Source organism: Rhamphochromis longiceps, linkage group LG5 (genome assembly GCF_057381845.1).
Source record: "Rhamphochromis longiceps isolate RC_006_pf linkage group LG5, R_longiceps_female_GT1.1, whole genome shotgun sequence".
Taxonomy (NCBI): Eukaryota; Metazoa; Chordata; class Actinopteri; order Cichliformes; family Cichlidae; genus Rhamphochromis; species Rhamphochromis longiceps.
The window spans coordinates 15,171,579-15,182,994 of NC_140561.1; the positions used below are offsets into that span (position 1 = coordinate 15,171,579).

The 11,416-nt window shown below is 44.1% G+C and overlaps 2 protein-coding genes across 2 annotated transcripts; both read right to left on the reverse strand.

The window, feature by feature from the left end:
• Nucleotides 1-1,992: 1,992 nt before the first annotated feature.
• On the reverse strand, nucleotides 1,993-5,755 carry LOC146669464 (uncharacterized). Its single transcript, XM_085406077.1, has 2 exons — nucleotides 2,375-5,755; nucleotides 1,993-2,124 (listed from the first exon to the last, which is right to left on the reverse strand). Exon 1 carries the CDS (start codon nucleotides 5,668-5,670, stop codon nucleotides 2,671-2,673), a length of 3,000 nt encoding a protein of 999 aa, XP_085262203.1. The 5' UTR covers nucleotides 5,671-5,755; the 3' UTR covers nucleotides 1,993-2,124; nucleotides 2,375-2,670.
• Nucleotides 5,720-9,982, reverse strand: LOC146669465 (uncharacterized). Its single transcript, XM_085407802.1, has 2 exons — nucleotides 9,834-9,982; nucleotides 5,720-9,583 (listed from the first exon to the last, which is right to left on the reverse strand). The coding sequence occupies exon 2, from the start codon at nucleotides 9,338-9,340 to the stop codon at nucleotides 5,720-5,722; it is 3,621 nt and encodes a 1,206-aa protein (XP_085263928.1). The 5' UTR covers nucleotides 9,341-9,583; nucleotides 9,834-9,982.
• Between the last annotated feature and the right edge of the window lie 1,434 nt (nucleotides 9,983-11,416).

Consider the following 11,416-nt stretch of genomic DNA (forward strand, 5'->3'; position numbering starts at 1 on the left):
GAAAGGCTTGAATCAGCATAAAACACCAGGCCCTGTTAATGTGTTGGCTGATTTATGATCCATCAGACAGTTAATTAATTTGATGAGACACAGCAGAGTGTCACTATCAAGGAGGGTCATTCGAAACAGAGGTCTACATTTTTTTCCTTTCCTAAGGATAAAATTGTCAAATGGTTCTGTGCAGGAATGTGCTTTATTTTGGTCAAACATAAGTGGAGAAAAGGGGCAACAGGGAGGACATCTTTTGGAAACAAAACTAGATGGATGGAATACTCTGTCAAGAGTTCCCATTTTCATTCTCACACAGCACTTCAATCCAATTAATCAGCAGAAGAAGACAGTTGTATTACACAGCATCCCTAACATTTCTGGGCTGAGTGACAGTTTCAAAGATGTAGATTAATTTTGTCAAAAATATGATGGGGGTCTTAAAGCCATTGGGAGAGGAAATGAGGATGTCGGAGTCAATTTTTCCGCCAAATGGAGTGGCCATCATCGCAACTTTCAATCTTGTTTCTCTCCACATACATCAGTCATCTTTTTCTTTTTCTTAATGAAATGAGAGGGGGGGGGAATAAGTTGAGGGGTGAGCTTCTTTTTTTTGTATTCAGTTAGTACACAAGTGATGAATGGGAAAATGTGGAAAAAAAGTACCCACAACCCCTCCTACAGCCAGTTACTCTACATGCACCTTTAGCCCTCTATCTGCCCCTCTCTGTATGTGATTTATCTATCAGTGTATGGTAGGATTGACTCTCTGCTGTACAGCAGGCCATTAATGCCTGGGGGAGATTCACCTTGCCAGGCAGCTGGCTCAAATGAAAAGCTAAAAGAACACATTAACTCATCAATATGAGGGCATGAGATGAAAACAGTTGTCAAAAGCCTGCCAGAAATAACTGATCGCATAATGGCGCTCTATTGTATGTAAGTGAGGTCATGGGAGTCAAACAGCAGCTAAAGACACAAGGAAGTGAGAACACAGAGTCCTCTGAGGCTTTGATAGGCTCCCAAAAAACAAACAAACGGTGTGTCATCTTCAAAACACGCTATTAATATGTCGTGCAGCAAGCTGAGATTAGAGCAGTGCTTTTACTTAGTGTTGTCAATGCTTTTGAAAAGCCATTAGGCAGCACTTTCAATAACCATTCAGGCAGTTCTAATTTGTGGTTAAAATACATTTTTATTCATTCACTACTCTTCATCAGTGTTTGAAGCCAGATAATGTGGCTCATCCTTATTTTTATCTGTGGCTATTTTGCACAGCACAGATGGTATGAAGCCAGAATAGAAATGATTTCAAACATTTTTTTTGTGGCTTTTTTGTGGTTTTGTGCACACACAAAGACATTTTCTGAATGATACTCTGTCGCTATGCAGCATGAAACACTGTGTGCAGAACACATTATCGTTGGGTATCCTAGAGCGGGTGCATCACTCAATACCAGTCACAAACCATTTACCACATGGTGGGGGAAGCTGCTTCCATCGCAGAGAGTCCCTCACACTGTCGTGAGTATCACTGCACGCCTCGACACAAACTGCTGGAAAGGCGTGCGTACGTCTTCAAGCATAATTTTTGTTGATTTCGTTCTTTTACATTTTCCTCATTATCGTTTGCGCTGAAAGCTATTCCAGCATCAATCAATTTGGTTAATTGGGCTTCAGTTGGAAAGCGCATATTTGCAACACTTGAAAATTTAATTTTATACCAGGACATATTAAGCTATGTCAGTTATAGCTGCAATTACATGTATCACTAGGCAACAAACCCTGCAAACCTGGAGAAATGCCCGTATTCACTCAGTATGTCAGCAGTTTATTTTCTTTCTTGTACTTCATCCCCTGACTAGTTAAGCGCTGAACAGTTTCCTGAAGAGTTTATCACTCTTGTACACCAATAACAATCGGATCTTTAGATTTGTTACTTTTCTAGGAGATCATGTCTGGGTCTACGTTTTAGCACTTGAGCATGGAATATATTTGCATATCGTATTACACGCACGCTTTCTGTGCCGTTACGGGTGCATGTCTGATGCAAGGGCGTGAACACCTTTCTCATATCACCACTCTGAAGACCGATGGGCGTTGTCAACAGGTTTACTGACATTCAAAAGGGTAAAACTAAAAACAAGACAAAAAATACAGTCATGACATACATAAGCGTAGCATAACATACATTTATACACCGCAATACTAATACACAGCATACGTCTAATTATATAAACTTTTAAACAACTACTGAGGCTATCTCAGACGACCTCCGACATCGCGGATAGCTAGCTTAGCACCGAGATTAGCTTTACGGTCAAATACTGCGCTAGCGGCAACATAATGTACAAAAACAAGTTGTAATTTAACTTTAAGTACATACCGGCGATACAACCGTAAACCAAAGATGTAGACAGTAAATTTTCCGACAGGACACCATAAGCCGTGTGCCGATATGTCTCTCTTTCTTTCGCTCGCTTGCTTTCCTTGAGCTGACTTCCTGTTCAATAAAGTTGTTTCAAAACAAACCATTTCTACGGTGCATTACTTGAAACGACCACAGAGGGCGCTAAAACACATAATAACTAACAACGTACTGGGAATAATATTTTAGTGATACAGAACACTCCCCGCCTGGCGTGAATAACGCCACGATTAAACGTTGAAGAAAACAACACGTTAAGAAGGCACCAAGGGTACGATCTCTGAGATAGGTCTGGTCAACACCTTTGTACCATCTGATTTAACTACCTTAATTTCCACGGTACGTATTTTACCATCTTTACTTGGGAACACCTTAGTTATGAGACCAAGAGGCCACTCATTTCTTGGCACTCGACTGTCTTTGAGTACCACAACACTTCCTAAGCTCACGTTAGGCTGGCTAGACTGCCATTTGCGGCGTGGCTGTAGGGTAGGGAGAAACTCTTTCCTCCATTTGTCCCAGAAGATGTTCGACAGGTGCTGAACCTGGCGCCACTGATGTTTGTAGAGGTCTGATGCTGTGAATTTTTCAGCTGGAGCCTGAAGGGGTGCTACCTTTTGAGTCAGGAGAACAGCTGGAGTCAAGATAAAGGGGTCACTTGGGTCTGATGAAACCGGGACGAGGGGTCTACAGTTTATGATAGCAGCCACCTCTGCCATGAAGGTGACGAGAACCTCATGAGTGAGTTTAGTGGTCTTAAGCTGAAAAAACATAGAGTCCAATATGCTCCGTGCTAAACCTATCATTCTCTCCCATGCTCCGCTGAAATGGGAGGCATGAGGTGGGTTAAAAGTCCATTTACATCCATGTTCTTTTAAGAAGGTGTGCACAGCTGTGTTGTCCAAGTTTGAAGGGATTTTCAGTTCTTTACATGCACTTACAAAATTGGTGCCTCGATCAGAGCGAACAGTTTTCAGTGGTCCCCTCACGGCCAGAAATCGTCGGAATGCATTAATGAAGCTAGATGTATCAAGTGACTCTACCACTTCAATGTGAACTGCTCTAATACTCAAACAAGTGAATATGACAGCCCACCTTTTATTCTGGGTGACGCTTCCTCTTGTACGTCGTGAAGACACAAACCACGGACCAAACACATCTAAGCCCACATTCGTGAACGGGGGATCTGTTGTGAGACGGTCTGGAGGGAGGTTTGACATTTTCTGTGTGCTCAAAGGGGCACGAAGTATTTTGCAGGTAACACAATGATAGATGATTGTGCTCACTTTTCTTTTACCGCCCACTATCCACCATCCTGCGGAGCGAACGGCTCCTTCTGTGAAAAGGCGACCTTGATGCTGGGTCTGCTCGTGGTAGTGCTTTATGAGAAGCGCTGCAACATGGTGGTGGCCAGGAACTATGAGAGGGTTTTTCTCACCTTGGCTAATGTTTGAGTCTCTGATGCGACCACCTACTCTAAGGAGTCCTTCTTTGTCCAGATAGGGGTCTAAGGTTTTGAGATGACTGGTTTTGGGTAGTTTTCCATGTTTTTGCACACACTTGATTTCTTCAGCATACACGTCCTGCTGTACTGCTCGAATGACAAGGTTCTGAGCTTGCTTTAACTCATCCACAGTAAGTCCTGTTTCACAGTAATGCCAGCCATTACAGTGATTGGCTTTGCCTGGTGGTGATTTGAAGTTGTGGATGACATGTATTAGTCTAGAAAGAGCACGTGTGAGGGATTTCCAGGTAGAAAACTTGGTGAATCTGTCTGAGCCCAGTTCTTTAGTTGAGGCTGTTGTTTTGAGTGCGGTTACCTGAGGTCTTACATCTGCGTCCATGTTGGGTTCTACAAGGTCATAGGAGTCATTCGGAGAATTCTGAATCTGATGTAAAAGGTCAGGGCCGGTGAGCCAGTTACTAAGCGGCAGCTGGAATGCAGGAACAGAACGAGTGGCGTGATCTGCAGGGTTCTGACTGCTAGCTACATAGTGCCACTGGCATGGCTGAGAAGATCTGCGGATTCTAGTCACACGATTACTGACATAGACATAAAATCTTCTAGACTCGTTGTAGATGTAACCTAGGACTACTTTACTGTCTGTGTAGAAAGTAGTGTGATCTAGTTTACAGTCAAGTTCATCTGAGATAAGATCTGCGAGCTCAACCGCTAAAACGGCAGCACTAAGCTCTAATCTTGGAATAGTCTGATCTGGGCGTGGTGCTAGCTTAGCCTTACCCATTACAAAGCCTACTTGACTGTGTCCTTCTGCATCTGTCACTTTTAAATAGGCCACTGCAGCTATGGCTTTGGTAGATGCGTCTGAAAAAACACACAACTCTTTTTTCACGGCTGTTGAAGGGGAAATGTCTGTGTATGCTCTGGGAATGGTCATGTTAGGCAAGTCTTTGAGTGAGTCTTTCCACTGTGTCCAAGACTCTTCCATTTCGGGAGGGAGTGGAGCATCCCAGTCCCCATTTTCGGCTGTAAGTTCGCGTAGAATAGACTTCCCCTGTATGGTGACTGGTGCTACAAAACCCAGCGGATCATAGAGGCTGTTTATTGTTGATAGAACACCTCGTCTGGTAAAGGGTTTTGACTCATCAGATACTTCAAAGGTGAAGCGGTCTTTACTTAGGTCCCAGAGGAGACCTAGGCTACGCTGCATGGGCACTGAATCACTTTCGAAGTCTAGGTTTTTTAGATTTTTGGCATGATCTTGAGTCGGGAATGCCTCTAGTACTTCCTTCCTGTTTGCTGCTATTTTATGCAGTCTTAAGTTTGAGTTTGCAAGTGCATCTCGGGTTCTTTGGAGTAGAGATATGGCCTTTTCAACAGTAGGTAGAGATTTGAGTCCGTCATCAACGTAGAAGTCGCGCATGACAAACTGCTTCACATCTGCATCGCAGTCCGGTTCGACGCGTTGGACAGACTGGTGCAGGCCATATATGGCTACTGCTGGCGATGGGCTGTTCCCAAAGACGTGGACCGTCATTCTGTACTCCACAACTTCTTTGGAAATGTCGTTGTCACGGAACCACAAGAAGCGTAAGTAGTTCCTGTCTTGCTCTCGCACGTTGAAACAGTAAAACATCTGTTCGATGTCTGCTGTGAAGGCGACGGCTTCTTTTCTGAAGCGTATTAGGACCCCAAGCAATGAGTTATTAAAATCTGGTCCTGTTAACAGAACGTCATTCAGGGATACGCCTTCATACTTGGCGCTACTGTCGAAGACGACCCTGATCTGCATGGGTTTACGGGGATGGTAGACACCGAATAGTGGCAGATACCAACATTCCTCATCCTCTTTTAGTGTAGGGGCGATCTCTGCATGTTTGTTTTGGAATATTTTGTCCATCCCAGTCCCCATTTTCGGCTGTAAGTTCGCGTAGAATAGACTTCCCCTGTATGGTGACTGGTGCTACAAAACCCAGCGGATCATAGAGGCTGTTTATTGTTGATAGAACACCTCGTCTGGTAAAGGGTTTTGACTCATCAGATACTTCAAAGGTGAAGCGGTCTTTACTTAGGTCCCAGAGGAGACCTAGGCTACGCTGCATGGGCACTGAATCACTTTCGAAGTCTAGGTTTTTTAGATTTTTGGCATGATCTTGAGTCGGGAATGCCTCTAGTACTTCCTTCCTGTTTGCTGCTATTTTATGCAGTCTTAAGTTTGAGTTTGCAAGTGCATCTCGGGTTCTTTGGAGTAGAGATATGGCCTTTTCAACAGTAGGTAGAGATTTGAGTCCGTCATCAACGTAGAAGTCGCGCATGACAAACTGCTTCACATCTGCATCGCAGTCCGGTTCGACGCGTTGGACAGACTGGTGCAGGCCATATATGGCTACTGCTGGCGATGGGCTGTTCCCAAAGACGTGGACCGTCATTCTGTACTCCACAACTTCTTTGGAAATGTCGTTGTCACGGAACCACAAGAAGCGTAAGTAGTTCCTGTCTTGCTCTCGCACGTTGAAACAGTAAAACATCTGTTCGATGTCTGCTGTGAAGGCGACGGCTTCTTTTCTGAAGCGTATTAGGACCCCAAGCAATGAGTTATTAAAATCTGGTCCTGTTAACAGAACGTCATTCAGGGATACGCCTTCATACTTGGCGCTACTGTCGAAGACGACCCTGATCTGCATGGGTTTACGGGGATGGTAGACACCGAATAGTGGCAGATACCAACATTCCTCATCCTCTTTTAGTGTAGGGGCGATCTCTGCATGTTTGTTTTGGAATATTTTGTCCATGAAAGTGATGAAATGTTCCTTCATCTCTTTCTTCTTTTCAAAGGTGCGAAGAAGAGACATTAGGCGGTTCAGGGCCTGTGGTCTGTTGTTAGGGAGCTTTCGGCGTGGATTTTTAAATGGTAAAGGAGCTGTCCAACTGTTATCTGTGTCTTTTGTTAGTCCCTCCTCCATTATTTTTAAGAAGGCATTGTCCTGGATGGAAGGTGAGATGTAGTTGTCATTTCTGGTTTGTTTGAACACATTACATCCTAAATGATCAGGTTCACAAGCACTGTCTGCCAGCTGGGGGCTGAAGTTGAGTGGAACTTGTATCCCACAATGTTTCTCTTTTATGTTGAAAACATTAGGACATGGCTCGAATGCTGTGGGACGTCCCCTTTCAGTTGCATTTGTGAACAGAGTCCTCACTGCAGGAGTTTTGTGGACGTCACCTAAACACACGTTTCCTACTATGACCCATCCTAGGTCCAATTTTTGAGCATAGGGTGCGTTGTTAGGGCCACTTATCTGTTTGCGGACTTTGTGAGCTCTAATGACATCCCGTCCAAGTAGCATTAGTATGGGGGCGTTAGAGTCCAAGGCAGGAATGAGGTGAGCCACTGACTTTAGATGGCTGTGGTGTCTAGCTGCACTGGGTGTGGGGATCTCGTCTCTGTCATTTGGGATATTTTTGCACTCAATTAGGCTAGGCAGTCGGATGTGGACTGAACCGTCTAAAGCTGCCGCTACATAACCTGTAGCTCTTCTACCCATTGTCTCTTTGGTACCAGCACACGTCTTAAGCGAGTAAGGGGAACTAGGGCCGCAGTCATTAAACAACTCGAAGAACTCCGGACGTACTAGTGATCTGTTACTTTGTTCATCATGGATGGCATAGAGCCTTACTGCTTGATGTGGGTGGCCTGCTGGGTAGACATTAACGAGACAGATTTTGGAACATGAAGTGCCTGCTTCATTCACACCACAAACCTGAGTGCATTTAGAAGTGATCTCCTCTGATTCAATGGTGTCAGGCTCCCCGCCATGCTCTGCTGCTGGTTCGGTTTCTTTTAGCCAGGGAGCTGGTCCTGGGTGGAGAGCTGTGCAGTGCTTCTCATCGTTGCACTCGGAACACTGTACCTTGGCTTTACAGTTCTTTGCTATGTGTGAAGATGAGGCACAGCACCTGAAGCAAAAGTCATTTTCTTTTAAGAACGTTTTCCTATCTAACAGTGTTTTCATGCGAAATGCTCTGCACACTGCGAGAGGATGGGCTTTCTTGTGAATTGGACAAAGCTTTTCACCATGTACAGTTTTGTTTGGGGACCTCTGTGTGTCTGAACTAGTGCGAGAGATGACATCAGTTTTGTGCACAGAAATCTCTTTTTGTCTGTTTGCCCTCCAAGATAGTTTGTCTGGTCTGGGTGCATCAGGTGATGGTGTGAGGTTAAAGCTGGGGTCGTTTCTAGCATCAGCTTCTTGTGCAACAAAGTCTACTAGAACACTAAATGGTGGGAAGGAGACACATTTTGTGCGTTTGTAGTTGGCTCCTACCGTAATCCACCTTTCTTGCAGGTAGAAGGGAAGTTTTTGGATGATTGGATTTACTCCTCTTGCTGTATCTAGGAACGCGAGACCAGGGAGGTCTCCTTCAGCTTTAGCGCTCTGCACTTCCATGAGCATGTCACTAAATTTTCTCAGTTTTGCAAAGTCTTTGGATGAGATTTTTGGGAATGCATCAATTCTTTTAAACAGTGCATCCTCGATCACTTCAGCTGAGCCATAACATTGTTCAAGTCTGTCCCATATCATGTTGAGGCCATTGACTGGGTTGTTGATGTGTATGGCTCTGAGTTGTTCTGCATGTTCAGCCGATTCCTTGCCAAGCCATTTTAACATCAAGTCCATTTCTTCACTTACCGTTAGATCTAACCCGCTTATAGCATTTTCAAATGAGCGTTTCCAAGCTCTGAAGTTTTGGGGCTTGTCATTAAACTGGAGCAGCCCTGTTGCCACTATTTCACGACGAGCAAAGTATCTGATGAAGTCACTCACATTTGATTCTCTAGGCTCTTTGTATAAAGGCCTAGCATTATGGAAGCTAGATGCTGACACCTGATTTGACCAATTGGTACTGTAATTTTTATTAGCATGGGGAGAAGGGGAAATGACTGGAGTTTTTTGGCAACAGTCAGGATCATCTGTTAGACCAATTGGAATTTTTTGTGGGTCATTTTCCTTTTTAGGGCTTGGTGGCTGATCACAGGTGAGCTCTGATTTACTTTGTGTTACATTTTCATTTTGTGATTGTTGAAGAGCAGCATCATTTTCTTTTCTCACAAATGTAGATTGGCCAATGACATACTGTTTAGTTCGTTCTGCTGTTACTGAGGGACAGATGTTGCTGCGCGTTTCTGTCTGTGTGGCAGCAGCTGCTTCTAATGACTCTGCTTCAGCAATGGCTGAAGCTACATCTTTTTCATGCTGTAAATATTCGATGGATGCCTCGACTTTAGCTTTTGCTACTTCTATTTGTGCTTTTTCTACCTTCAAATCCATTTCTTTAGCTGCGAAGCTGAGCCGTGCCTTGGCTGCCTCAGCTTTTGCTCTGGCTTTGGCTGCTGCAGAACCTGTAGAGGAGGCACACGAAGCTTCGGACCGGGTCTTGAGGGATGACGCCTTGCTGGACATGTTGGAGTTGATTAGACGACTGCTGGCTCACTGCTGTATGCCGTGTTGCTCCCAGGCGCAGTAGTGGTCAGCTTCACTCTAGCGTGCGATGACTGCGTTATCTTTGTTCGTGCAGATGTCGCCGTTTTACTGTGCCGTTACGGGTGCATGTCTGATGCAAGGGCGTGAACACCTTTCTCATATCACCACTCTGAAGACCGATGGGCGTTGTCAACAGGTTTACTGACATTCAAAAGGGTAAAACTAAAAACAAGACAAAAAATACAGTCATGACATACATAAGCGTAGCATAACATACATTTATACACCGCAATACTAATACACAGCATACGTCTAATTATATAAACTTTTAAACAACTACTGAGGCTATCTCAGACGACCTCCGACATCGCGGATAGCTAGCTTAGCACCGAGATTAGCTTTACGGTCAAATACTGCGCTAGCGGCAACATAATGTACAAAAACAAGTTGTAATTTAACTTTAAGTACATACCGGCGATACAACCGTAAACCAAAGATGTAGACAGTAAATTTTCCGACAGGACACCATAAGCCGTGTGCCGATATGTCTCTCTTTCTTTCGCTCGCTTGCTTTCCTTGAGCTGACTTCCTGTTCAATAAAGTTGTTTCAAAACAAACCATTTCTACGATGCATTACTTGAAACGACCACAGAGGGCGCTAAAACACATAATAACTAACAACGTACTGGGAATAATATTTTAGTGATACAGAACACTTTCATTTTCCAGTCTTAATACAGATAAAACAGCTTCATAGTGTTTCACTTTTTTGCAGCTCAACGTGTACAGGCAGATCCTGGGAGACAAGCGGTTCCATCACATGCCTTAAACTTTTGTCTTTTTCTATTCTTCATCTGAAAAACTGTCAAATTAATTCTCATAATGTACCTACCAAGGCTTATCCCTCTGTGCTTTGAGCGGAGGTCATTTCTGCACGCAGTTACGTCAGAAATGAAGTAGACAGAGGAAAGAAATTTATTCGTAATGTAAATCACTCTCCCACTTCCAGCTGAATGTATAATGGATAGTGTAACCTCGGTAATAATCCTGTTAAACAATTCCTAAGAACTTGGGGACAAAGGAGACTTCAGATAAGGGCTGTTTTAGGAATCTTTTCCTCCAGAAAAGCCTCTGTGGGACTGAGGTGCGAGGGGGAATCTTAATGAGTTGATAAATAAATAAGAAGACTTGAAATTTTGCCAGTGCCCGCACTCAAAGAGACAGAGGGTAGAAAGACAGAGACAAAGAGAGGAGAAAGAGAGAGAAAGGGCAAAAGAATGGGAGAGAGCGAATTGGAGGCAGAAGGAAGCCTGAGGCTAGGATTCGTCTTGTCAAAGTGAGACCTTTAACTGGGTCCTGAATTCTGTCAACAAGATTCTTTCACAGTCTTACACCATTTCCATCTGGGGCCTGTTTCAGTGAGGAGGATAGCTTATGGTTGGAGGAGGTTGATGGGAGACCTGCCGCCTTCCGATGCTGAGTCTGACACTGGCTCCAGACCTGCGAATCTGAGCCAAGGATATGAAGCAGCAGATGTGGGAAAACCAAATAAGCCTGGTAGTTGGTCTATTTTGAATTTTGCCAGACAGGAAGACGGCTTGTAAACGATGGGGGGCAAAAAAAGGCTTATAAAAAAAGGCTATAAGGACACATTAAAGAACCACCAGCAATTTGGGGGGGGGGGGGGGGGGGGTTCTTCTTCCCCCAAAGGAAACCTGACTTCATTTTGTACACTTTAATATGGAACGCTTCCAGTTTAAAAGTCGCCATTTTGTGGAGCAAAGCACGCATGGGGAGAAATGTTGTGGAGCAAACAGATGAAAAAAAAAAAAAGAAATCTTAAAGCATAAACAATTATATCGTGCACTCGACTCCCTGTGTCTTAAAGAAGGAGGGGAGAGAAGAGCCTGGCAAGGTCTGATAAGGTCCTGTAACAATTATAATAACATTTTCATAAAGCTCATTAATTGAGAGTCTAGAGGTAATTGCTACGTTTGCTGCAGGCTGACTATGTTGTTAATGCTGACGACTGTCAAAATGACAAACAACAAGTTG

What these genes read in the sequence shown, in the direction of transcription:
- LOC146669465 (XM_085407802.1), bottom strand. Translation starts at nt 9,340, where the DNA reads ATGTCCAGCAAGGCGTCATCCCTCAAGACCCGGTCCGAAGCTTCGTGT.
- LOC146669464 (XM_085406077.1), bottom strand. Translation starts at nt 5,670, where the DNA reads ATGCAGATCAGGGTCGTCTTCGACAGTAGCGCCAAGTATGAAGGCGTA.